This window comes from Giraffa tippelskirchi, chromosome 2, assembly GCF_054371585.1.
Source record: "Giraffa tippelskirchi isolate mGirTip1 chromosome 2, T2T-mGirTip1v1.2.pri, whole genome shotgun sequence".
Taxonomy (NCBI): Eukaryota; Metazoa; Chordata; class Mammalia; order Artiodactyla; family Giraffidae; genus Giraffa; species Giraffa tippelskirchi.
The window spans coordinates 111,242,428-111,270,327 of record NC_137276.1 but is presented as its reverse complement, the minus strand read 5'-3'; the positions used below and the strand labels follow the sequence as shown (position 1 = coordinate 111,270,327).

The window sequence follows — 27,900 nt, the reverse complement described above, 5'->3', positions numbered from 1 at the left end:
CATGTCACCAATAAAAACCGTATTTCCACAAACTCTTGTGAAAAAAGAGCTGGTTGTAAAATGAGAACAATATACATGCCGTTGATGGTTTTATGAAAAGCTTTCACCTGATTCACACACAGAGAAACTGTCATCTGACAACTAAGCATAGTTTTGGCTGCACCAGTTCGCCACAGAATGTGTGCTGAAAGCATAAACTATTTACAAATACGCAAGACTGCACATTTCCATCTGCTAAGAAGAAGGAAGCAGAAATGACTGGGCTCAGATCCCTGACCCTGTTCATTTCTCCCCTGCATCTGCCGGGGTCATTCCAACGTGCTTTCTGGCAAGCACAGCTATTCTGAGTGCCAGGGTTATGCACCAATTTTATTCTTTTATAAATCTTTATTTTCAAAATTTTCTAAAATGTACATGCAATATTTTTAAAATAAAACAATCTTTGAGGGGTTTCAATAAATGATTATCAAAATCACTGACACACTTTTTTCAGTAAGATGCAAAATTGACAAAGTTAGGTAGACAAACATGATTTATTACTCTGCTAGAAGAAGATTCCAAGCAGTGTGGTGCAGGCCACACCAGGCTCCCCCAGGTCAGGGCCCTGCCTGTCAGCGTTGGGCATGAGCCCAGGACCATAGGCCCAGACTCAGGCCCTTGTGGGTCTCAGCCATCTGCACAATTCACAATGCACTGCTGAGCATCCAGGAGACAGGCCCATAGTTCCCTGGATCCTTCTGTATCTGAGAAGACTCATGCAGACACAACCAATACAGTTAATATACATCTTAAGAAAAATAAATATTCTGTACAATGTCATTACAAGGATCAGTGATATACCCTCACCCCAATCACTACAAAATTGGGAAACCATCATTTGAGTTAAGAGGAATAGTCTTCTTGGCTGTTAGTGTCAGTTCAGCACAGGATGTAGTGCTGAAAACACTCTTTTTGAACCATATTTACAAATACACAAAGTTCCAAATTTTAATGTGCTTAGAAGAATTTTTTAAAGAGAGAAGCAGAAATGATTTTGCTGGGGTTCCCTGACCCGGTTTCAGAGGTGGAAACCACAGGCGCCACTGCTCACAAGCCCTTTCACGTTCTCTCCGAAGCAAGCTCCAGGTCACGGTGGGCCAGGCCAGGCCCTCAGTACTTGAAAAGGTCGATGAAGTGCTGCGGGGACACAGGTGTGAAGCAGCTGTCCGGGTCAGCGGCAGTGCAGGGGTGGCCCGAGTCCTGTGGGAGGGGCAGGGTGTTACCACAGGGGCTGGGAGGGAAGACAGCTCAGAGGTCACCAAGCGTTCGTTTAAATGCGCCTGGACCCCACCGCACAGGTATGTGGACATCAGGTGATGAGAATTAGGAGCATGCGGCTGCTCAGCGGGGAGAGTCCCTGTGCCAGTGTGTGGGGGACAGGTGGTCCTGAGTTAGGGGGCCGCGAGGAGCCCATGCTCCCCTCCTCCCCACCCCTACCCCGTCCTGGTCACACTGCCCCCTCCCCCCCGCGGTGGGTCAGGATCCACCTGGAACTGCTCTGGGCACCACACACCCACGCTCCCCTGCAGGCCCAGCACCATGTCCCACGGCAGAAACAACCAGGGCTCGCTGGTATCAGCAGACAGAACAACCTCAGGACCTGGGGGCCAGTTAGGCCAGTGTCTGGAGACGGGACCCCCCAGCCAAGCCTACACCCTCCCTCTGGCCTAAAGGCAGCTCACGGGACCCCAAATGGTGGCCAAGTAGGAAGGCTAGTCACACGTCAGCAGAGGCTGCGGCCTGATCGGCCCGGCCCCCCGGGGACACGCACAGACAGGCAGAGAGGAGGTACCTCGAGTAATAAAGCAAGGCGGCAGTCCTGGAGGTGGCGGAGGAGAGCAGTGAAGGGAGGAAAAAAGGGAAAACAGGGTTAGGAAGAGCCAGGCCATACCAGGACTCAGGCTGAACATGAATCATCTATGAAAACGACCAACATCACTGGGCAGTGAAACAGGGCGGAGCTGCCCATGAGCCCCCCCCCCATGCAGCAGCTGGAAGTCATAGGACCCGCAGGCCGTCTGGGATGCGACCTGGCTTCCACCTCCTCTAGTCCTGGGCCCACAGCTGGGGAGACAGCAGAGCTAAATGACCGTCACGACTTCACTGAGAACATGCAGAGCAGCACAGCAGGTCACACTGGTAACATTTCCAGCAGGTATCCCTGAAGCCCACTCACTCCCTCTTTACAGTCTGAATCAGCTCTGTGGAATTAAGTGAACAATGCAGGTTCCACGGGAGCCGGCTTCTTCCTGCTCACCCACGGTTTTCAACTCAAGGGCAGCACCAACCTGCCCCTCTCCCACTGGCTGGCTGTGCCCCCCTCACCACAGCCCGGGGGTCCACGGGGCTGGCTGTCAGCACAGGCCGGGACCAGCGGCCTCCCAGCCCCTGCTGCACACCTGCAGTGTGGACCTGGCGGTGGACACGCCGAGACCAAAGAGGACACACAGTCCCAATCCCTGCCTTTAACTGGATTCATTCTGTCTGGCTTCCAGCTCACTCAATACCTGGTTTTAGCTGAAGTTCCCTGAAAAATAGCTAGAGGACAGTGGGGTGGGGAGCACAGTGGTCTCACAGGAGGGCCACTGCACGGAAAGCAGGCAGACCTGAGCTGGGCCTGCGTGCACACAGGTGACACAACAACTCCAAGACCTCCTTTCACCTTGGTGACATTCCCACAAAGACAAGTAGAAAAACTGACACAGCATCCAGAGAGTGAAGCCAGGTCAGACAGGATGGCTTGGGGCAGCTGGAGTGGCAGCATGAGCTCGCGGCAGAGCCCCCGCCTATGTGTGTGGAAGAGGACAGGATCAGTGGGACGCGGGCAGCACGGGCACAGTGGGGTATCGCCCCACATGGTGCTGAGCACCATGCAGCCTCCACGCAGCAGGCCTGCCCTCACAGAGGCTCCACGAAACTGGGCCTGTGGGGGGCCAAGCTGGGGCGTGGGTGGGGGTGGGGGCAGCCGAGGAAGAGCCGGGGGCTTGCTCAGGAGCTGACACAGGCAGCAGGGTCCACCACAAATTCCAGACAGTCGTCTTTTCTTTAAATTTCCACCCATAGCCTCAGAAGAAAGGGGAATGGCCTCTGGGAGAAAAAGCTGCCATGTGACCCCACAGATGGACAGAGCCAGTCCCCAAGGCTGCACAGAGGTTAAGGCGCTCGGCCTTCAAGGCAAGACTGTGAGCATTTCAGAGCCCAAAGACCAGTAAGACACTTGTTGTGAATTTTCATAAACAAAAGAATTCTTCAGCAAATTCTTCTGGAAACCTAAAAAATTACCTTTCAATTTTTAAAAATCCAGAACTTCCCTATTTCTTGATACTTCACCTGAACATTCGTACGCCAACACAGAAAGTAGCAAGGGTGTTTCTCCATTCACTACATCAGAGACAGTGTTCTCAGATGGTCTGCCATATGCAGAGACAGAGACTTCTGTCCCGGGGGGACACCACTGCTCCCAATGTCTCTGGAATAAACCAGCTGCTTGGGGGAAGCGTCATTCAGAGCAGCAACCAGATCATCTCATCTGCTGATTCAGCCCTGAAGCTGCCACATGTCTGGGACCACCCTCTGTGTGCTGCGGCCCCGAGGCTGACTGGTTCACCCATTCCCACTAGCACCCTGGCAAGACTGAGCGTGAGGTGCCCCTGGCCTGGAGGAACAGGTTCCACAGAATCACCACTGCAGCGATGCAACACCTTTCCTCTTGTTAACCGTGCAGAACAAGCCATGCCAGACTCCAAAACAAGTCAGAAATAACATGGTCTCTGGCTGGTCCCCTGCAGCACCAGCAGTAAAGCCTTGTTAACACGGGGACTCCCACCGTACAACCACAGGGGTACAGTTAAAAAAAGCCACGTTATCATGAAATGATAACAATTATGCTGAAATGAAAACAATTTAGTCACTTGTTTTTTCAGAAATTTAGAGTTTGCTACATAATCCAGCCAACAAACTACAGATAAACAGAAAACAGAAACAGCCGCGGTGCTTCAGACAAGGCAGAAGGCATGTGGCCCCATGGCCCCATGGGAGGACACCAAGCGGCAGGGGCAGACCACCTGTCCCTGTGCTCCCCAGTGAAATTTCACAATGTTAAACTCAGACTCAAGGCAAACTACGAAAATGGTTTTTCTAACAGGAGGTGAACAGAAGCACCTGTACCTCCCCCAGAAACTTGTTTTTATCAGAGCCTGGACAGGAGAGGAAGAAACCAGAGAGGAAGAGGATGGGCCTGACCACTGCAGACACAGCTCAGTCTCCACAAGGGTCAGACATGCTAAGTTCGGGTCAAAAAACAGGAGGAGCCCGGGAGCCTTCATGGGCCTCTCCTCTGCTCCAGGGCTGTGCTGTGAGGAGAAGCCCCTGGAGGCACCATTGCTGGGGGTCCTGACAGTGGAGCTGAGGCCAAGTGTGGAGAATGGGGGTTTGGGGTGGCCTCCCTTGACTTCCAGAAGAGGCGGGGATCCCGACCCTCCTCTCAGGCTGAGCCATAAGAACAGGGGGAAGCAGCCTGCCAGGACTTGGGCCGCAGCACCAGTCAGTGTGCTAACGGCCTGGGGGACAGGTCCTGCCCTATCATCCTGCATGGGAAGCGGTGGGTGGCTCCACATTCAGGTCCAACCACAGTTCTGCTTTGGTGAACCTGTCCCTGGCCCAGTCCCTGGTGAGACGCCATCATGTTATCACACGCTACACTCGGGTGGACATCCCTGGTGAGACACCATCATGTTATCAATGCTACACTCGGGTGGACATCCCTGGTGAGACGCCATCATGTTATCAATGCTACACTCGGGTGGACATCCCTGGTGAGACGCCACATGTTATCACACGCTACACTCGGGTGGACAGTATGTCTCTCCAGGAGCACAGTTGCTATCCTTACCTTCCAGAAGAGGATGCTGCAGTGCCGGCAGAAGTGCAGGGTGTCTCCGTACTGCTCCTTGGTGGGGTAGTGCTTCTGAAGCGCAAAATACATCAGCTTCCACTCCACATGACCTTTTTCTGAAAGGATCAAGTGTCTACAAAACTAGACAGACAGACTTCTGTTCAGAATCAGATGACTTTCATAGCAGTGTCAGGTGCACAATAACTTTAAAAGGCAATACACTGCAGGAAACATTCAATTATCTGAAGTTAAATTTGAGCTGAATCTATACAATGGAATACCACACAGCTGTTCAACAGACTTAAAGGTTTTTATCTGGAGTGATGTCCATGATGTCTATTAAGTTAAAAATAAGTTATATGTATTGTGTCTGACAGGGACTTGTAACCAGAACGCAGAAAGTATCCAAATACAAAATGGGCAAATGATTCAGAAAGATACACAAACAGGCAACAAGCACATGAAAAGATGCTCAGTGTCTTGGGCCCCAGAGATGGCAGGAGGTGGCACCTCACACCTTGCGGGGCAGCGACCACGCCCTCAGAGGAACAGGCATGGATGGGATGCTGAGCAGGCGGGCTTGGGCGTGGCCAGGGGCTGCGTGACGCAGCAGCATCTTCACGGTTCCTCAGAATGTTACTCTCCACTCGTGAGCCCCGTGCCCCCAGGAGAAGGCGAGCATGGTGGCCCCGCGGCCTGGCTGTGCCCAACCTCTCACCCTCTGATTCAGGCGGGAACCTGCTCGCTGCCTCTACCACCTGACTTTCTCCTGGATAGGTACGTGACCCCTCAGATCTGCGAGCCTGTGTCTGAGGAGACACATGACATCTGGCCCTCCCTGGGGCCTCTGGAGGCAAGACTGTGTTTGCGTTGGCCCTGCACGCTGCTGTGTGTGTCACGGGCACCCAGTTGGCAGTGCTGTGCTCCAGAAACTACACAGAGCGGGGGTGGCAGGGAGTGGCAGCAGTAACTGGGAGACACACAGCATCCACTGGAACCCAAGGCTAGTCCCATCCTGGGAGGGCAAGGTGCAGGGAGCAGGCACCTACCCATGAGTCTCAGAGGGGACATGCCACTTGGAGAGGGGCCTCCAGTCACAGGAAAGACTAATGGCCCACCCTTGACAGGAAGAAACTCCCCCGGTTCTGCTGCTCTGTTCTGGGTCATTTTTAAAATTGTGGCTTTCTCAACATGAAAAGCAGCTTTCCCATAGTGATTCTAGTCCACTCCCTGATCGCTTGGCCATCAGGGCCACAACCCCCACTCACCTGCTTCTCCCCAAAGTGGTACTGGCAGAGCTTCTTCCACAGCTGTCGGTCCTCGCTGAGCGCGGACAGTGTCGGGGTCACCTGACCCAAGGTGACGATGTCCCACCCATCCGAGAACCTGTACAGGATGTTGCTGAGCATGTGCACAGGAAGGTCGCTGAGTGTCAGGCCACTGTCCACCTGCTGGGAGGGCCGCACACTTACTCCAGCGGGAACGCAGGAGCACATTTGGTCACAGTGACATCTCCTTCCTCCCCACTCCTCCCAGGGGACACCCTGCAGCAGCCCTGGCTGAGCCTGGGGTCCCAGACACTGACACCCTCGTCCCAGAGTTCGCTGGGTGATGTGGCATCACTGCATGTCAGGGACTCAGGGACAGTGGCACCTGGGGCACAGGGCCTGGTCAAGGTCTGGAAAGCAGACATGCCCCATGTGTGAGTGTCTTACAGGTCAGCGGCCCTCACAGCACAAGCCCCTGACCACGGCAACGAGGCTGCCTGGACATGGAATGTCAGATCACCCCTGCTAACTGCAGGGCCTTAACTAGGGAACCATCACTCCCTATAAATCCTGCATTTACACGGCAAATACATGGCCCAAGGTCACCTGTGAACCCAACCAGAGATAAACCAAACACAACCTAAAACACTTAAGTGAATTGGGTCAACATTTCTCTTGGTGAAACTAGTTATCAGAATAAACACAAAACATCAAAGACAGCAAGAGGTGGAGATGAAAACACCAACCCTGAGAAGCAACAGCAGGTGAGCAGAGTCACTACTATACGGTGCAGTCTTAATTTACTGAATGTTATTCTAGCCTAAAATATCTAATCTGCTGTCAAGGTAAGTTAATTTACCACCTCATCACCCATAGGACCAGATGTTTTTAATAAGTACCAAGCCCACTGTCTTTCCAGTGACACCTATAAGCCATTAAAGAGTCTTTTGGCCTGAATCCATCTTATGACAGTTTAATATGTATTCATGAAATGTAAAGAGAAAAAAACCTTTGGAAAAGCTGTGATAGTCTTCTACATACACTTAGAAGTAGCAATGGCTTCTGTGATGTAACAGCAGAGACTACTCACTTGCAGGCCAGAAAGCACATACCTCAGTCATCTGAAGATTCTGCAGCTGCTGCTGCCAGCGGAGAACGGTCTCTAATCGGCAAATCCAGATGTTGATGTTTCCCACCAGCACGGACTTCCCCACTCCTCGGATCAGAATGCACAGGGTGGAGCTGAGGTCTTGGAGAAGATCCTTGATCAGACGAGGGTTTTGGTGGTCACCGAGAACTGGAATAAACAAAAACAAAACAACGCAACAATACAGTCAGCCCGCATTGTTAAAAATGACCTGCTTTCAGACTCCCCTGGGGGCTCAATGAAGAATCCATCTGCCAATGCAGGAGAGCCACGGGTTTGCTCCTGGATCTGGGAAGATTCCACATGCCTCAGAGCAACTGAGCCTGGGAGCCACAACTATGAAGCCCGCGCTCCAGAACCTGGGAGCTGCAACTACTGAGCCCATGAGCTGCAACTATTGAGGCCTGAGAGCCCTGGAGCCTGTGCTCCCCAACAAGAGAAGCCGCCATGATGAGAAGCCCGTGCACCACAGCTAGAGAGGCGCCCCCGCTCTCTGCAACCAGAGAAAAGCCTGTGCGGCAGCGAGGACCCGGCACAGCCAAACATAAATAAATAAGTAAAATGAGTTTCAAAATGACCTGCTTCACCACCCAAGGGCCTCTCAACAGATACCACAGATAAACAGAATGTGATTTATACACACAATGGAATAGTACTCAGCCTTAAACAGGACAGAAATTCTGACATGCGTCACATGAACCCTGAAGACCTTATGATAAGAACGAGTCACAAATGGACAAGTGTTGTTTGATGCTAATACAAGGTCCTTGGAATAGTCAAATTCATAGAGAGAGTAGATGGTGGGTGCTGGGGAGGTGGGATTACTGTGTATGGGGACAGTGTGTTACCACTGTGGTGGTGACAGCTGCAGTGATGTGACTGTGCTCAATGCCACTGAGCTGTGCACTCAAGATGCACAGGCAAGATGGTATTTTATGTATATTTTACCACAAAAAGAAAATAATTGGCTAATTTCACTGCACATCCAAAGTGGCATCATTTTTGAGGTACCACAAGTATGATGAGATTCAAAAACTTTGAAATTGAAAACTTCCAAATGTTGTCTGATAGTGTATTTGTGGTTGAGTCTACAATTTTGTCTTTAAAACCATCTCTATTTTCTTTTATACTTAATCATAAACAGAACTGATAGTTAAAATGGCATGTATATGCATAAACTCTTAAAGTTTCATTTATTATTGGCCACTAACTAATCAAGACAAACATTAAGTTAAAAAGAAAATTACAGGCTTATCTGATGCCTAAGAACTAAGTCACAACCTTGCTAATTACAGAATCACTATATAGCAAAAGTGAACTATGACTAGTTAACCATGAAGCAGTAACTGTCCGTTTAAAACTCAGGGATTACTTTCTCAGGGACTTCCTGCCAGCCCAGGGGTTAAGACTGCACTTCCACTGCAGGAAGCATGGGTTCAACCCCTGGTGGGGGAACCAAGATCCCACATGCCTCAAGGTATGCCCCCCAAATTGTCTTTCTCATTACAATATGTTCTTCTGTGTCCAAAAGCATCTTTTAAAGAACACTAACAACATCAAGTACCAAGCGACCAACCTGAGCCCATCACATTATTTGACACCATTAATACTGGGAGTAAATGAAAGAAAAATCCCGTCTCCTTGTACTAAGTTTCTAACTAAGACTTAGATCATTAAAAATGTCAGTCCTCGCCTTACCCTTCTGAACGATCTTATCCAGGATGTTGAAGTAGTTCTTCTGGGCCACACCACTCAGCGAGGTCAGCTGGGACTTTGCAATCAGCTGCAACAGCTTATGGGGGGGGGGGTGGTTACAGGTGAGCATCACCTCTGAAGGGAAGCCCCCCTCCCCACCCCAGTGACCTGAGAAGAAAGCAAAGGATGCAGGTGCGGCTGCTACTCAACCTCCACCCTCCAGCCCCGGCCAGTGTCCTGGCCACCCCTCCTGTACTCTGTGCTCTCTCCTCTGACTGTCCCAGCCTCACATGAGCCAGACCTTCCCTGATGGCCCCCCAGCACATCTGTCCCTCTGTCTGTCCCTCCAGCTTCCTTGCCAGCGCTGCCCTCCCACTGTTCCCGCAGGTCCATCCGGCCCAGATGTCCACCTCCCGGCTCCACCTCCGTCAGAGGCTGGCTGCTCTCAGCACATGGAAGCCGCTGCATCCCTCCTTGGCTCTGATGGAGGAGCATGCCTGGTAGCCAGCAGGGACGCTGGCAGGAGGACCCAGGGAGGACACGGCAGCAGTGCCAGCTTCTCAGCCACAGAGCTGCCCCTCCCCTCTGCACATGAGGGACACCGGTCATCACAGCACAACGCATCTGTAGGAGTTGCCAATGCCCCATGCCCACCTCTAGGCACACCAGCTCAAGAGACCTGTGTCAGCCCATTCCCACCCCCTCACGTCCTATGACTGCTGTGCCCGCGCAGGCCCCCACTGTGCCCATGCCTGTCTGTGGTGCTGGTCAGACCCGCACCTGCACACACCCGTTCACTGCTGCCCGTACTGTTCCTGAGCAACCTAAGCCCCTCTGGGTGAGCTGTAAACACATTCCAAGACTCAGATCACATCTGCTCCTGTGTCTCTGAAAACGGATTCTTCACCCCTACTTTCCAGCCCTCCCTTGCTGCCTCTGTCAGCTGCAGAGGGAGCCCAGAAAGTGTCAACCCACACACACTTACACACTCTTGCACACACACACTGCTGTGTCGACTGTGGTAGCCAAACGACAAATGTGACAATCACATGATAATTGCTGGGGAGGATCATGCTGCTCATTCTAGTGTGTCTATGCACGTGTCCTGTGCTGCAGTGATTACAGAAACCACACCCCAGCCCCGGCTGGAGGTCACATAACCAGCCAGGGTTCTGTCCTTACAGGAGCACTCCTACAGGCCACTATAGGGAGTATCTACCACAGCCTGATGGCACTATTAAAAATCCCAATGAACAGTTTCATGACTCATCACTTACTCTTGGCCTAGGACAGTCAGGTGAGTAAACTTGTTAGGCAAATAAAAACAAACAATAAATGGAATATACAGTGAGATCCCTTATTTTCTGAATGCAGGCCAAGGTAAAAATTTCTTCTAAAACTGGATCATTAACACAACAAGGCTTCTATGCAGCTCTGTTCTGTATCAATTCCCTTCTTTCCACTAGCTTGCTCCCCTCTATTGAGCAGGGCTCACGCTCTGTGAAAAACACAAAGTAGAAAATGCATATAACACAACCAGGTAAGAAACCCTGAGAGAAACTCCTGCCTCTCCTTCCGTCTCCAACGTGACACGTGAGGTGGGCTGGAGGGAGCTTCAGTCCTCCTCCTCCTGACCCCCACCCCCCACCCCATGGTTCTCCACCAGGAACAAGCACAGCTTTACGCAGCTGCCAAAGGCATCTTAAACGTTGGACGTGATAATCTTTAGGATGCAACCACTCCACGTGTCCTCCGGTGGCTCTGAAATGAACACTCACCCTGACCACGTAATTGAACCTGCGGATGTCCTGGATCGCACTCGAGAAGTCTAAGCGATTGAAAGCTTCTCCCAAAGTACAGTAGCCATGCCTCTGGAAAAGCAGACACAAGTTATGATACATCAAATCAGCCAACCTGGCAAAATGAATGGACAGCTAATGGGAATTAGTCTGTGCAACTTCTTCTCATTTTCGCAAAGGATATTCATTTTTACTATGACTTATTCCACATTTAGATTTAATTTTAGAGTAAAATTAAAGTCATTCTAAATCTGTCATTTATGCATAATCAATTATGTATACGCATTGACACTCTACACCACTGTAGATACAAAGATAAATACTGATTAAATACTTGTCAATTTCTTTTGTTGACATGTATTTGGGGAGGACAAAATTAAGCCTAAAATAGTAAAATAACCAGATGTATTCTAGGCTGTGCAACTACAAATACATAAATCATGCTTGGCCACTATAACAAGGCCTCTCCTATGAACACACATGGTGCCATTCAACTCCCCTGCAGCAGCCCGGTCTACACCCAGCCACTCGGGATCAAGGCCAAGAGGCACCTGAGTGGAGCAGGAGGTTTGAATACCAGTGTTTAGGTGGAAAGGACTGGAGGCGATGGGATGTGACAATGGGCAGTGTTCAGGCAGGAAACAGGGGGCCTAGTACCCTAAAACCCAAGCATGTGGTAATAAGGCCCACAGGCTCAAGAGTCAAAGACCACGAAGGAAACATGACTTTTTTTTCATTACCAGAAACACTGCTATTTTAGATGTTTTTCCATAATGATATGCCCCATATTCTATATTAAGTGCTGTACAGATTTGAACCCTAGGTTTCAGAAGACATTTTAAACTCTATCTCTGTTTTTGAACACTTAGAACAGAGAGAGGTTTTCAGTTCAGAGTTGCGAGGATAAAGAGCGGAATAATCACAGAAAACATGAGAAGACAGATACGCCTCGCATTTCAAACAGAGACAAGAGTGGGCCCACCAGGGTGGTGCAGGGGACACCTTGTCTTCAACACGAGACACACCCCCAAACTGCAGCAGCCTCAAGATGCACAGAAGTCAACAAGACACACTCATCTCAAATGCTCAACATTACTAGGTGCAGAATGTTTCCCTGGGAGCTGTGGAAGGAGTGTCGATCATAATATGAAACCCATCACAGCCGATAATGTTTCTCTTTCTCAATGAACAGAATAGAGACACTGGTGTGACAGACTGCTCCCAGGGAGCCACCCATCTCACAACAGGGCTGAAAGTCGCACGTGTGCACCACACAAGCAGCAAACACTTGATGGGCCCAGAGGAAAAGACCAAAGGTGCGATGCTACATGGAGAGAGGGGGGCCCCTCCCTATGCCTGCCCGTGCCCCTGCTCCCTGGACCCAGCAACCTCCGAAGCCTCGCAGCCCCCTCCCCTTCTGCCTCGTGTGCACCAAAGCAGGACCTGGTCTGTCTCGGAGTCTTTCATGAGCTCACACAGGTTCTCCCAGCAGCACATCTATTTAACAACAGCAACTACTGCCAAACAGGTCAGACAAACTCCCTGTCTGAGGATCTAACCCTTAAGCTTCTAGGAAATGGGGTTGGTTTCAGAACATCCACTATCAACACTACCAGAACACTTCACTCACGTTAACATAGTCTAACACATGCTAAACGACTCCTCCCAAATCATTTCCCCAACTGTCACAAAATAAGGCAAAAGCAAAAGAGTCTTTCCGGCTACAGACAGAAGCAAGCTTCCCCAGACACCAAGCAGAGAAAAAGGAAACAGACAGCTGAGGTGAACAGACCAGACCTTCCGCCAAGAAAGGGGGATGGCAGGGCTTGAACTGCTCTTTGAGATTCCAACTTAACTACCAACACCACCTTCACTACTCTACAAATAAATGAGGGTTTACAAGCTGTTTCCACCCTTCCAGAACACACGGGGGCCAAGACACAGCCCCACCAGTAACAGCAGCTCACTGTGAACAGCTCGGGGAGGGCGGGGAGAAAATATCAAAGCACCTGTGGGCCCATACTTGTTCTGAAACAGCCCCCAGCTGAATCAGGTCTGTACGGGGCACTGACATGCACTACATACGCACACACTCACACACACAGAGGCACATACACCACATGCACGCACACACACGCTCACCACACACACACACTCATGCACATGCAAACACTGTCTGGACGACCCTCATAAGCTTTCACCTGTCAGAATTTGGACACTGATTTGATATTGCAAAAGAAACAATTTACTTAACGTGACATCACACGTCCAACAGAAACAATACAAAATATACTCTTATTTATAACAGAATACTTACTTCTCTTGTGCTTTCTTTATGGACATAGATCCAATTTTCACGATAAAAACCTATGATAAAAATTTGTTTTTAACATCTGGTGACTCATTACCAAACAAAAATTTTGAGAAGCTTCAAAAGCTGCACCTGTAACAACACTGTCTGATGCCATGTAGACAGGAGACCCCTGACTCGGCCACGTGCTTCACTTCCCAACAGCAGTTTATAAAGTGCTGAAATGTCTTTGCATGAAAGATGACATGGCATGGCCACATCTTGGTGACTTAGAAGAAAATAGTGTCACCAGTGACTTCAGCCATCTCCAAACATAAATGGTTATAAATGTGCACTTCGTATATACCCTAATAAAAATTCTCCTCTTTCATTGTCCCTATATGGTATCCATTTAAATACACTTTCCACGTAACTCATGTCCCAGAACTTCAAGGATCGAGACTACACTGTCCATGGGAGCCTCCAGGGGATGTACGACTGGTCGCACTAACAGGCCCTCAGTGACTCAGGGCTGAGCACATGCACAGGCACCCTCTCAGAGCTGCTCCATCTCCAGGCCCTCGCCCACCCTGCCTACAGGCTCCAGCTCTGACCACGACTATCTCCTGTTCCAAACCAGCAATGTCTCCTGCACCAAAGCAGTGTCAAGGCCTCTAAAGGTCAGTTTCACTGCTTGGGAGTGAATAGACCTAAATTCAGGACCGCTACTGTGACTCAGTGGTAAAAAAAAACCTACCTGCAACGCAGACACATTCAGGGTTCAATCCCTGGGTCGGGACGATCCCCTGGAAAAGGAAATGGCAACCTGCTCCAGTATTATTGCCTGGAGACTTCCACGGGCAGAAGAGCCTGGCGGGCTCGCAAGGAGTAGGACACAGTGACTAAACACACATAATTCAACATTCAGACAGGCTGTTCTGTGGGCTTTCCTGTCTTTTATTTCATTGCTGTAAATCTTACTGATGACTTAGTCAAGCAAATGGCAGAGCTGCAAGACTCTGACCACCAAGTCCGACCACCTCTGGACACACTATTGCTTATGTGACTGGATCAGCATTTCTGCCCTAGAACAGCACTGTCAACACAATCCAATTTATCAAAACAGTCAACAAGCAAACATCATGAGATTATTAATGAAAATGATCTTACACTGAGTATTTGTGTCATTTCTAAAATGGTCCTTTTTCCTTTTTTTGGATGCATATTCGTGCTCTTCATTATTGAATATTTCTTCATCTTCACTATTTAAGATACTGAAACAAAGATACATTTTATTAAAATACTTTTACCAGGATTTCATTTGGATTTTCTTTTGTAAAATAAATAAATAAACAAATTTTGGTTTATTTGGATAATAAATACTTTTACAATTCAGGAGCCCAAAATAAAAATCATGTTAAAATCTGAAGGCGATCACTTAATTTTCAAAGCAACAAATCACACGTTTGAAATTACAAGGCTAATATCTAAGTTTTTTGTTTGTTCTGAGAAAAATGAGGTTTATCCTGGTTCTTATCAGAAAGTTGTATCAGGAAGTGATGTACATGTTTTAGAATCTCCTAAGGATTCTGACATGCTCAACCAAAGTCATTTCAGACTTTAAAACTTATATAATCTATACTCTGGAAAAAAGTACCTGATACTAATGATCTGCTGTCTCCCTGATCCAATGCTGAGGAAACACCTAACATTTCTGCTTGTCCCCACGTTTCCAAAGACTCAACTAGAATTATTACTGCACTGGCACGTATCCTTACAAAGCATCAATCAAATAATGCCGCCTATTAAGGCCTTTAACTGAAGCCAGATGAAGTAAAACATGTCTTTCTTCCACTGAAATACATGTAATTTAAAGCTTTCCCATTTTTTTTTCTTTTGGATGAAACAAGATAATAAAACCATAAGGTGATAACTAAACAACTTGAAAACACTTTCTTTAAAAAAAAAAATCTTCTTTGTAGTTAAAAAAAAAAAAAAAAGACTAGGCGAAACACAGCCCAACCCTTCAAAAGTGAAGATGCATGCAATGTTTCCTCTCAACACACTGACCCTGGACAGCTTTCCAGCTGGTGGCAAAGAGGGGCTTCCTGGAGATTCTGGCCAGCAGAGGTCCAAGCACCGATGCTCAAAACCCAGGTCACACCGCTGGCTTCCTTGCCACCACTCTCTGACAAGAAACTTGTACACAGGCGCTATCCACTAACCCGAATTCACTTTTAATAAAAACAGTTGAATTTGCCAAATGAATGCATTCATCACTGTCAGAACAGACTTAAACAACACTGGCAAGAACTGTAAATCATCAAGACAGGCAAAAGAGCACTTACCAAAAACAAAGAACTTAATATTCAATGACAGGTGCTAAATAACACCAATTCATAGAAATTGGATGATCCTGTATCTCATACTAGTCTCACACTAGTTTGCTGTCACTGATTCAAGCACTAAAGGCAGAAGCTCTCAAATCTGAACAGCTTTGCTAATGACAATCACAAAGGTATCCAGGAGGAACAGAACCACACTGCTCTCCAGAAGGGCATCAGAGAAGTGGAACCCGGCGTGGGGGATGAGGGAGCTCCCCAGCACCCCCACCCCCACCTCTCTCCCCGCCCCGTCTGGCTGGGCGAGAGCAGTGAGGGGCCCTGGGGAGACACGCCCACGCGTGCTCTGCCAAACTCTGCCCAACTCTGCCCTGGGAGGGCCAGGATGCCAGACTGTCCCTCATCTGAAGGGAGGGAACGGTCCGGGGACAAACGTACAGGGAGAAAGCACAGACACCTATGCACTTGAGCTGTCTGACTTATGCTGTCAGTTCAAAATACACAGTTGATAATTAGGTCAATGTGAGATAAAAATATGCAGTATGACCCATGGCAAAAGCCATGACTCTCTGGAGGAAGAGGTCCTAGACCTCCCACTGCCCAAACACTGCAGGACACTTGTGACACGGATTGGGAGTGACACACCACGGCCCGCCAGCCTGCTCCTGTGTCTGCAATCATCCACTTCCATCTGGAGAGGACCACAGCCCTCAGCGCCCCCTGCTGCTCAGACACCAGCTCGTGAGATGGGTACAGGTGTCTCCCTCCTCCCTTATCCCCCTCCTCCCTTATCCCGCCAGAAGGAATGCAGCCATGGGGTGAAGCTGCGCCCTGAACCACACAGGTGAGGCGGCACTCTGGGACCTGCAGAGCAATGAGATACGTCACTTCAGCACCGAGCAAAGTCACAGCACCATTCAAGCCTCCAAGAGAAATCTCTCCCATCTGGTGCAAGCCATTATTATGGGCCTCAGACGCAGGCCACCAGCACTGTGTCTTTTCATTTCTTCTCCTTCCTCAGCTATGCGTGCATGTTTAATTGCTTCAGTTGTGTCCGATTCTTTGTGACCGCACGGACTGTAGCCTGCCAGCCTCCTCTGTCCATAGCGTTTTCCAGGCAAGAATACTGGAGTGGGTTGCCATTTCCTTCTCCATCCTCAGCTATAATGGAAGGTTAATAACAATACCTATGTTTCAGAAAGTTGTAAGGAGTAAACGTTTTAAATAAAAAGAAGATAGCAGCATCTGTGTGTGGCACCAGGCACTCCACCAGGCTCAGACTCTGGCTAATAACTTGTTTCCTCACACCAGCTTGTCTGGGGGCGATTCTCAGCCAACTGGTAAGTCACGGGGCTTTAGCAGACGAGACATCAATGTTGGATGGGAGACAAGGTGGCTCTGCTGAGCTAGACTCACATGCTGTGGCCAATGTCACACTGGCTGTTCTCTCCCTCAAGTTCCTGGCTCCATGCATCACATCTTTTCCAGCCATCTTCTGTTTTAATCCAACTCCATCCAGGGGATCTCCAGTCCTGGCCCAAAAATGGCATAGTTCGCCTATAAAACATGGTTACTTTATGTTAAAAATGTGTTACTGATATGTTTCTTTTTAGAACATTTGTTCATTAATTTTAATGAATACAATCCTATCTAAATGTGGCACATATAGATGTGCCTTACATGCTGGCTATACACAAAGGACAGTGAAGATAACACAGTACCTCAGTTGTACTAACAGGGTAAGACAGGTGAGGACTGGTGGATTTACTAGCCCAATCCTGCATGTGTCATGAAAGGTGTCCCAGGTCTGACATCCCAGCTCATGCCTGAAGAACAAGCAGTCAGAGAATGAGGAAGAAAGGGGAAAATGACACTGAACAGAAAATCCACTCAGAAGTTAGAAGCAAAGGACATGAGACACTGATGCTCAGCCCTGTACACAGTCGACTTTGGTGAAGCTGACCACATAAGGGGAGGAGCGGGGAGTGGCTGGCATGAGAACGAAGAGGCCACCGCTGCAAACGAATCAAAGGAGCTGGACTGCACTCTGAGGACACGGAGTGGCCAAGAAAGAGACCTCTGCAGGGAGGCGACTCAGCCAGAGCTGAGCTTCACAGAGACCTCAGGCTACTCAGTCTCTTTGCCAGCACCTCACGTCATCCCAGGAATAAGTGTCCTCTGAAACTACATGGCTGTCGCCTGCCTTCCTCAAGAAAATACCGTATCTTGTTCAACTCTGTATCCCAATACCTGGAACGATGCCAGGCACACAGGTAGCTCACCAATCACTGAATGAATGGAAGAATGAATGAAACACAAGCAGATCCAAGACTCAGAGGAGAGGGTGAGGAAAGAGAGTAAGGTAGGAAAACCATCAGCATCCAGACAGTATGACCACAGGAACCATGTCTCAGACAGAGACCAGACAGAGAGGAAAAAGGAGAGAGTCAAGCCAGAAGCTCTAAGAGTCACTGACATGTAAGGGACAGGTAGATGAAGATGAGTCAAGAAAGGACACCAAAAAGGAAAAGCCACAGATGCAGCAGAAGTGGGAAGGCAAGACAAGAATGGATTCAAGAAAGAAACGATCAACAGAGAGGTAAGTGTGATAAAGAAGCCAGTACGGTAAGAATTTAAAAGCATACATTGTATTCAGCTATACAAAAAGGTACTTCAAAATCCAACAGAAAGTTTCAATAGAGTGACTGTGTTATATTAACCTCATATCCAAAGTAAATCTGGGCTATTTCCCTAATATCACACATCATATCACAGAGTACACTGGAGATTAAAGTGTTTAAATACCATCTCCCAAATATATTTAATATAACTCACAAAAAAATAAGCTATTAAATAGGCATTTATATGGGCTTAAAAAAGACAAAAAAATGTCAGCGAGAAATTATAAGCCTCCAACAATATTCCTGAGTTAACTACAAGTGCCCAACATGAAACATATGAAGTAATTTTCCACCATACGAAAAGGATCTCAAAACCTTGTTAAACTAATAATCAGAACACATCTCTTTTAGTCATGTATTATTTAATTTAAATCCTTGCTTTAGAAAATAATTAAAAACAATTCCTTAAATCTCAACAGTATATCAATAAAGTGCGTATCACACTCTTGTTTCACAACTACAGATCACCCTGAAATGCAAAAGCTGCCACCAGTGTCCAGTCAATCCAGATAAAACACAAACAAGAGAAAAATGTCTGTTAGGACCACTCTGACAATTGCCAAAGTATCTTTCATTATCATATTTAAACTGCATTTTAGAAGAATCAAGTGGCAACCGTACAGAATATTGCTAATAGGTCAAAGATACGATTTCTTCAATGACAAATATATAAACACAGACTAAATGTGTTGTTCCAATCCCAAAGAAAGGCAATGCCAAAGAATGCTCAAACTACTGAACAACTGCACTCATCTCACATGCTATCAAAGTAAGGTTCAAAATTCTCCAAGCCAGGCTTCAACAGTATGTTAACCGTGAACTTACAGATGTTCAAGCTGGATTTAGAAAAGGCAGAGAAACCAGAGATCAAATTGCCAACATCCCCTGGATCATCGAAAATGCACCTTGACTTGTGTGGATCACAACAAACTGTGGAAAATTCAAGAGATGGGAATACCAGACCACCTGACTTGCCTCCTGAGAAATCTGTAAGCAGGTCAAGAAGCAACAATTAGAACTGGAATGGGAACAACAAACTGGTTTCAAATCGGGAAAGGGGTATGTCAAGGCTGTATATTGTCACCCTGCTTATTTAACTTATATACAGAGTATATCATGAGAAACGCTGGGCTGGATGAAGCACAAGCTGGAATCAAGATTGCCGAGAGAAAGATCAATAACCTCAGATATGCAGATGACACCACCCTTATGGTAGAAAGCTAAGAAGAACTAAAGAGCCTCTTGATGAAAGTGAAAGAGGAGAGTGAAAAAGCTGACTTAAAACTCAACATTCAGAAAAATAAGATCATGGCATCTGGTCCCATCACTTCATGGCAAATAGGTGGGGAAACAGTGGAAACAGTGACAGACTTTATTTTGGGGGTCTCCAAAATCACTGCAGATGGTGACTGCAGCCATGAAATTAAAAGACGCTTGCTCCAGGGACGGGGCAGCCTGGTGGGCTGCCGTCTGTGGGGTCGCACCGAGTCAGATACGACTGAAGTGACTTAGCAGCAGCTCCTTGGAAGAAAGCTATGACCAACCTAGAAAGCTTATTAAAAAGCAGAGACATTACTTTGCCAACAAAGGTCTGCCTAGTCAAAGCTATGATTTTTCCAGTAGTCATGTATGGATGTCAGAGTTGGACTATAAAGAAAGCAGAGTGCTGAAGAATCGATGCTTTTGAACTGTGGTGTTGGAGAAGACTCTTGAGAGTCCCTTGGACTGCAGGGAGATACAGCCAGTCCATCCTAAAGGAAATCAGTCCTGAATGTTCATTGGAAGGACTGATGCTGAAGCTGAAACTCCAATACTTTGGCCACTTGATGCAAAGAACTGACTCATTTGAAAAGACCATGATGCTGGAAAAGACTGAAGGCAGGAGGAGAAGGGGATGACAGAGGATGAGATGGTTGGATGGCACCACTGACTCAATGGACATGAGTTTGAACAAACTCAGGGAGTTGGTGACTGAAAGGGAGGCCTGGTGTGCTGCAGTCCATGGGGTCACAAAGAGACAGACCTGACTGAGCGACTGAACTGAACTGAAATGTGTTGTTACATTATGCATTCCTTCCCTAAAGGTATACCAATATACTCGTTTGACAAACTGAAAAAAAACAAATGAAAGCCCCCTCCACATATATGTAAATACATTTAAACATATGTGCAGATGAAGGTAGTCAAAATGCACAAACTTACAGTTATAAAATTAAACAGGTACTATGGATATACTGTACAACAAGCTAGTTAAAACTGCTGTACATTATATATGAATGTTATAAAAACAGTAAATCTTATGACTTCCTATCATGAGGAAAACTATTTTTTTTTCCTATTTCTTTACTGTTGTATCTATATGAGATAATAGATGTTCACTAAACCTATTGTGGTACTCATTTTGTGATGTATGTAAATCAGATCATACATATAACATTTGGTTTAAAAAACTAAAAACAAAGCTACCATATGATTCTGCAATCCTACTCCTGGGCATATATTTGGAGAAAAACATGATCTGAAAAAATACATGCACCCCAATGTTCACTTCAGCAGTGCTTACAATAGCCAAGACATGGAAGCAATGGACAGAGGCCTGGATAAAGAAGATGTGGTACATATATACAATGGAATATTACTCAGCCGCTAGAAAGAATGAAATAATTCCATTTGCAGCAACATGGGTGGACCGAGAGATTGTCATACTGAGTGAAGTTAAGTCAGTGAAGAAGTATCGAATGGCATCCCTGATATGTGGAATCTAAAAAGAAATGATACAAACAGTAAGACTCACAGACTTAGAAAACAAACTTAAGGTTGGAGAGGGTAGGGGGAGGGTGAAGGGAAGACACAGTTTTGGAGTTTGGGATGGACATGTACATACTGCTATATTTAAAATGGACAACCAACAAGGACCTACTTACTGTACAGCACATGGAACTCTGCTCAATGTTATGTGCTAGCCTGGATGGGAAGGGAGGTTGGGGGAGAATGGATACATGTATATGTATGGCTAAGTCCTTTCACTGTTCACCTGATGCTATCACAACATTGTGAATCAGCTATACCCCAATACAAAATAAAACATTTTTTTAAAACTTATATACAGTGCTATCAGTTCAGTTCAGTTACTCAGTTGTGTCCGACTCTTTGCGACCCCACGGACTGCAGCATGCCAGGACTCCCTGTCCATCACCAACTCCTGGAGCTTGTTCAAACTCATGTCCATCGAGTCAGTGATGCCATCTAACCATCTCATCCTCTGTCATCCCCTTCTCCTCCTGCCTTCAATCCTTCCCAGCATCAAGGTCTTTTCAAATGAGTCAGTTCTTCTCATCAGGTGGCTAAAGTATTGGAGCTTCAGCTTCAACATCAGTCCTTCCAATGAATATTCAGGACTGATTTCCTTTACAATTGACTTTTCAGCCCAAGGGACTCTCAAGAGTCTTCTCCAACACCACAGTTCAAAAGCATCAATTCTTCGGCGCTTAGCTTTCTTTATGGTCCAACTCTCACATCCATACATGAGTACTGGAAAAATCATAGCTTTGACTACATGGACCTTTGTCAGCAAAGTAATGTCTCTGCTTTTTAACATGCTCTCTAAGTTGGCCATAGCTTTCCTTTCAAGGAGCAAGTGTCTTTTAATTTCATGGCTGCAGTTATCATCTGCAGTGATTTTGGAGACCCCCAAAATAAAGTCTGTCACTGTTTCCACTGTTTCCCCACCTATTTGCCATGAAGTGATGGGACTAGATGCCATGATCTTAGTTTTCTGAATGTTGAGTTTTAAGTCAGCTTTTTCACTCTCCTCTTTCACTTTCATCAAGAGGCGCTTTAGTTTCTCTTCACTTTCTGCCATAAGGGTGGTGTCATCTGCACATCTGAGGTTATTAATATTTCTCCTAGCAATCTTGATTCCAGCTTGTGCTTCATCCAGCCCAGTGTTTCACATGATGTACTTTGCATATAAGTTAAATAAGCAGGGTGACAATATACAAACTGTCCTTTCCCAACTTGGAACCAGTCCATCGTTCCATGCCTGAGTCTAACTGCTGCTTCTTACTCCATACAGATTTCTCACGAGGCAGGTCAGGTGGTCTGGTATTCCCATCTCTTGTAGAATTTTCCACAGTTTGTTGTGATCCAAACAGTCAAGGCTTTGGCGTAGTCAATAAGGCAGAAGTAGATGTTTTTCTGGAATTCTCTTGCTTTTTCTATGATCTACTGGATGTTGGCAATTTGATCTCTGGTTCCTCTGCCTTTTCTAAATCAGCCTGAACATCTAGAAGTTCTCGGTTCTCGTACTGTTGAAGCCTGGCTTGGAGAATTTTGAGCATTACTTTGCTAGTGTGTGAGATGAGTGCAATTGTGTGGTAGTTTGAACATTCTTTCCCATTGCCTTTCTTTGGGATTGGAATGAAAACTGACCTTTTCCACTCCTGTGGCCACTGCTGACTTTTCCAAATTTGCTGGCATATTGAGTTAAGCACCTTCACAGCACTCTCATATACAGTGCTATATGTCACTAATATCTCAGTAAAACTGTGATTGGAGATGTTATGTAGAAAAATGTCCCTTGAAGAATTCTTTTTAACAGGAACATACTGTAACAATTTAAAACAACTAAAATATCTAAAAGAGGCTTTGTTAAATATATGTTCTTACACCAGGGATATAAGTGACTGTAAATAATAATTGTGTGAATATTTATTATCATAAAAAGATATTCATAGTATATTAAGTGGAAGAAGCAAGTTTTAGGAAAATATATGTGATACTTCTGTGTATTTCTACATGTGAGCACAAGTTTATACATGTATGCACAGAAAAAAAATCTAAAAGCAGATAAAGCAAAATATAAATAGTGAATACCTCTGCATGTTTGAATTTCAAGTGATTTCATGTTTGAATTTCAAGTACATTATTTTTTCTTTGAGACATTTTTATTTTTACTATTTATTTTCTTAGGTGAACATGTATTAATCATGTGACAATTTTTATAGTACACAATTTCCTGATGTGACAGAAATGGTGACACTGTTATTTGATTCCTGATGTAGCTGAAGAGTTATCCCCAGTATTTGTTTCGTTTTTCTTTTATGATTAGTATGCTCACAGGTTTAATAAATTTATTATTTTAGTTTTTTCCTTTCTTGTAGAATTTAGAAGTTTTTGTATAGTTAAATTAATAAACTTGGTTTCTCATTTAAAAAAAAAAAATATATATATGTATACACACACTCTTGTAATATGAATACTGAGTGAGTGAAGAGAGAATGATTAAAAGAAATTCTGAGTAAAAAGCAAACCATCTGGGAAACACCTGAAGAAAAATGAGGACATGAGCTTAGCCTCGGAGCATGGTTAGACCTTAAGCGAATGGAGAGGAAAGAAAAAATACCAATCACAGAAATGATGGGTGAGAAAAATATGAAGACAGGAATACATGCAACATGACTGAGAATAAGCAGAACATGCTGGCTGAAATAGAGAAATCTACAGCAAGGCTGGCAGGTATGTTGAAAAGGAGACTAGGAGAATGCTGAATATCAGAGGTATTGGACTTTATTCTCTAAATAATTAAAAGTTTCGAGCAATCTAGCAATGTGAGCAGTGCTATTTTGAGAATCATTTGCCAGGGTCTGAAGGATAAATTGAAGGGGAGAACAGAGGCAGAAAGAACAACTACTTAAGCAGTAGAAACCTCTTGTCAACATCTCAGCTAACAAAATATTTTAAGACTTTATGACACACATTGTACTTGCCTATGTGAACACCATGCCCACCATTTAATGCATTTATATTCAGGCCTCACAAGCAATCCCTATAACATTTACACCAAGTTTCTACTGTAAAGTTAAGAGTCATCTTGGGGTTTCCAGTAAGATAATCGATTCCTTTACAACTACCAAAACTCAACAGATAATCACAGTGACTTTAACAACTCTGTGAGAAACAAATATATTTGGCCTTAATTTTTCAGCTGCTAGGGAGTGAAATGCAGCTAAATGGGCCATGGAAATAATAATAGTACATTTCCAAGGGTTTTATTTTCAACAGAGTAAAAGGTTTGTTTCAAAACAAATGTGTGTATTCCATCCTATAAATGTGAATAATCTTTATACTTATGCTTTTATACTTGCATATAACCTTTTTTAAAAATTGATGTATAGTTGATTTACAATGTTGTGTTAGCTGCAGGTGTATAGCTAAGTGATTCAGTCATATACATATTTTTCATATTCTTTTCCATCATAGGTTATTACAATATATAACTTTATATAATACTCAAATGTAATCTTTATGCTTTAGTTTATAAACTAAGCAGAGATTCTGGAAGCACAGTGATCACAAACAGTAACCTCCCCCCCCCTAAAAAAAGCCATCAGGCAGAAGAAAAAAAAAGAAAAAACATGACTTGCAATGTGAAAGACTTGGCTCTCAAATTTTCAAAAATGTTCCCAGCGTGAGGCATCTAACAAATCTGCAAATTGAAAAACAGTATTGCTAAACTTTTGGAATGATGACAATCCATCATCTTTTATGGAAATATATCTATCTGTTCTACTAAAAGATCTGAACTGCTAGCATTTTACAAATTTAATTAAAATTACCTTTTTTTATAATTTCCAAATACAAAAATAAAAACTAGAAATTACTCCTAAAAATTATTAAATGTGTAAGAGTAACTACTCAAAGTGTGGCTACTCTTGTGAAATAGCTTGTACAATCTGCAATATTATGCACATTTTACCAGCTAATGTCAGAGAGCATATGGGGATATCTACTGTAAACCTTCCCTTGATGTCTGTTCTATACAGCAGGACATGCAGGTGAAGACTTCAGGAGAACAGGACTTCATGAACTTCATTTACCAGCTCAAACTCCTACTCAAGAGAATCAGAAGTAACCAAAAAATGTCTTTCCTTCAAAAAGTTAACTTTCTGTTAACTAATGATAAAAGCTGCAAACATTTATTAGATCTCAGTATGGGGTAAGCATTACTCGAGACAATTTACCTCTACTATCTCATTTAATCCTTACACTACCCTACAAGGCAGGAAATGTTACAATCCCCTTTTAAAAGTTTAAATCTCTATATTACAGATGACGGAACTGAGGCACCAAGGTTGGTGGAGCTGGGATTACAGTCATGGAATCCCAATCTACGACCCATCTCTAGCACAATACTGTTATGATAGCAATTCCTGGATAGCACCATCCATCTCTATCACAACACTTTTATAACAGCAATTCCAGGGCACTGTATAAAAACAGATGTCAAAAAACTGCAGGGGTTTTTTCCCTTATATTTTTTGGCTTATATGTCATACATCAGATATGATCTGAAGTAATGCCATAAACTTACAGCAGAAAGCAAAGAAGAACTAAAGAGCCTCTTGATGAAAGTGAAAGAGGAGAGTGAAAAAGTTGGCTTAAAACTTAACATTCAGAAAACTAAGATCATGGCATCCAGTCCCATCACTTCATGGCAAATAGATGGGGAAACAGTGGAAACAGTGACAGACTTTATTTTGGGGGGGCTCCAAAATCACTGCAGATGGTGACTGCAGCCATGAAATTAAAAAATGCTCACTCTTTGGAAGAAAATTTATGACCAACCTAGACAGCATATTAAAAAGCAGAGACATTACTTTGCCAACAAAGGTCCATCTAGTCAAGGCTATGGTTTTTCCAGTAGTCATGTATGGATGTGAGAGGTGGACTATAAAGAAAGCTGAGCATCAAAGAATTGATGCTTTTGAACTGCGGTGTTGGAGAAGACTCTTGAGAGTCCTTTGGATAGCAAAGAGATCCAACCAGTCCATCCTAAAGGAAATCAATCCTGAATATTCATTGGAAGGACTGATGCTGAAGCTGAAAGTCCAATACTTTGGCCACCTGATGCAAAGAACTGACTCACTGGAAAAGACCCTGATGCTGAGAAAGATTGAAGGCGGGAGAAGGGGACAACAGAAGATGAGGCGGTTGGATGGCATCACTGACTCAATGGATATGAGTTTGAGTAAACTTCAGGAGTTGGTGATGGACAGGGAGGCCTGGCGTGCTGCAGTCCATGGGGTCGCAAAGAGTCTGATACCACTGAGCAACTGAACTGAAAGTAATGGTTGATCTAAATATAAAACACAAGACAAGGAAAACATATGAAAGGAAATATACAGCTAATAAATTTAAAAAGGCTACATGTACCTTGATGTTTGTTTTAAAGTCAGATGGAAAGGAAATGGAGTAACAGTACTTATCTCAAATCACTAAACTGATTCTCAAAACAATAAAAACTATAACTGTAGAGCAAGAGCTATTGCTATATATACTAGGAACAAGAACAAGTTACAACGAAAATAAAAGGCAGTTTTATATTTAGACAAAAAGCTGGCAAAGGAGTTTCTTTTCCAGTATTCATCTTTTATCATAAATTTTGAGAAAATAATTTCCATTGTTCTGAGATAAGAATGACTGATTCTTCATTTGATAAGCATTTGACTTTTTCTGTTGCTTTCTTTTCCTTACAAAACTTCCAAATAATGTTGACAGATCAAACATGAATATGGCTTCTAAGTGTGGAAGAATCTTTTACAGAGAGATCAAGCAGGAGTAAATCGAGGGCTGGGAATCAGAAATGGGGTTTACCATAAGAAGGCCTGAGAGATAATCACAGATGCCATAAGGAAACGGAAAACAGTCCCGAAAGAGGGGAAGTGGAAGAGGAAAGAAAAGAGAACGCGAGTCATTTCTGATTAGGGCTGGAGGGAAGGGTTTGCGAGACGCAGGAAAGGAAGGTTCCTCAGGACTCCTTCCAGATGAGTCTTAGCAGGCCAGGGCTGGGAGAATGGGCAAAGTGGAGCTTACCGCGAAGAGAAGGATGCAAAATGCAGAGGCGTCAGCTCAAGAAAAGCAAACAAGGAAGGCAGCCGCAGAGGGGCCGGAGCCAAGTGACGGCAGACGACTGACGCCGGGAGGACGGGTCTGGCCTGGGGAGGGCGGGGCCGGAGGGCGGGCTCACAAGACACCGGGCCGAGGGACGGGGATCCCGGCGACGGCGGGCGGGGGCGGCGGGCAAGGGGGCCGACCTGGCGGGGGCGGGAGGCTGTTAAGGACCGGGCGGGGTCCTGAAGGAAGCTGGACGGCGTGTCGCGGAGGGTGGGCGCGGGGTTAAGGCCGACAGGCTGCCTCGATCCCCACCTGACGCGCGACCGCCTACAGCCCCCACCTGGCGCGCGCAGCATCGCACTCCTTACCTAGCGCGCCGACAATCCTGGCCCCACCCGGCGCTCAGAAGCCCACGACCCGCACCTGACGGCGGAGCGTCAGGCTTTATTGCCGGAAGTTGCCCACCGCCTACCCGGGAGCGCCACGGAAAGCCCCGCCCCCGGCCGCGCTGATTGGCCGGCGCGGCTCCTCGAGGCCGTGTTGCTACCCTGATCCAAGAGTCGGCAGCGCGCGCGTGCGCAGTGGGTGTCGTCTGCCCTAACCCACTGAGCTAGTGACTGCCAGTTCGCAGTGGGTGCGGCCCGGGCCGGAGTGTAGCGGCGCTAAGGGGTCCTAGGTACCCTAAAGGGTGTGGGTACCTGGGTCCTGACTGCCGTGTGGACTGCAGATCCGACCACCCCCACCTGCTCAACTTTCCAACCCAGCCGCTGCCCAGAAACCATCTGAAATTCCTGATTGTAGCTTTTATTTTAACGCTCAATTACCCTGTGCACCTAATTACCTTGTATAC

At 45.9% G+C, this 27,900-nt stretch overlaps 1 protein-coding gene across 14 annotated transcripts; it reads right to left on the bottom strand.

The window, feature by feature from the left end:
- Positions 1–514: 514 nt before the first annotated feature.
- On the bottom strand, positions 515–27,513 carry FBXO25 (F-box protein 25). 14 transcript variants are annotated; one of them, XM_081574351.1, is made up of 12 exons: positions 27,419–27,513; positions 16,891–17,031; positions 14,303–14,406; positions 13,890–13,938; positions 13,160–13,209; positions 10,822–10,914; positions 9,047–9,140; positions 7,314–7,498; positions 6,202–6,384; positions 4,931–5,074; positions 1,832–1,858; positions 515–1,239 (listed from the first exon to the last, which is right to left on the bottom strand). In XM_081574351.1, exons 3-12 carry the CDS (start codon positions 14,387–14,389, stop codon positions 1,150–1,152), a joined length of 1,002 nt encoding a protein of 333 aa, XP_081430477.1. In that variant the 5' UTR covers positions 14,390–14,406; positions 16,891–17,031; positions 27,419–27,513; the 3' UTR covers positions 515–1,149. The 14 variants fall into 14 exon arrangements, with proteins under 14 accessions (XP_081430477.1, XP_081430478.1, XP_081430469.1 ...); XM_081574352.1 differs by having other exon boundaries at positions 6,202–6,381; XM_081574343.1 differs by lacking the exon at positions 13,890–13,938 and having other exon boundaries at positions 27,251–27,513.
- Between the last annotated feature and the right edge of the window lie 387 nt (positions 27,514–27,900).

Coding starts and splice junctions, on each gene's coding strand:
- FBXO25 (XM_081574343.1), bottom strand. CDS start 17,024: ATGCCATTTTTGGGCCAGGACTGGAGATCCCCTGGATGGAGTTGGATT. Junction 9,141..10,821: donor GGTTCAATTACGTGGTCAGG/GTGAGTGTTCAT, acceptor CCCCCCCATAAG/CTGTTGCAGCTGATTGCAAA. Junction 5,075..6,201: donor ACCACTTTGGGGAGAAGCAG/GTGAGTGGGGGT, acceptor CTGTCTGTCTAG/TTTTGTAGACACTTGATCCT.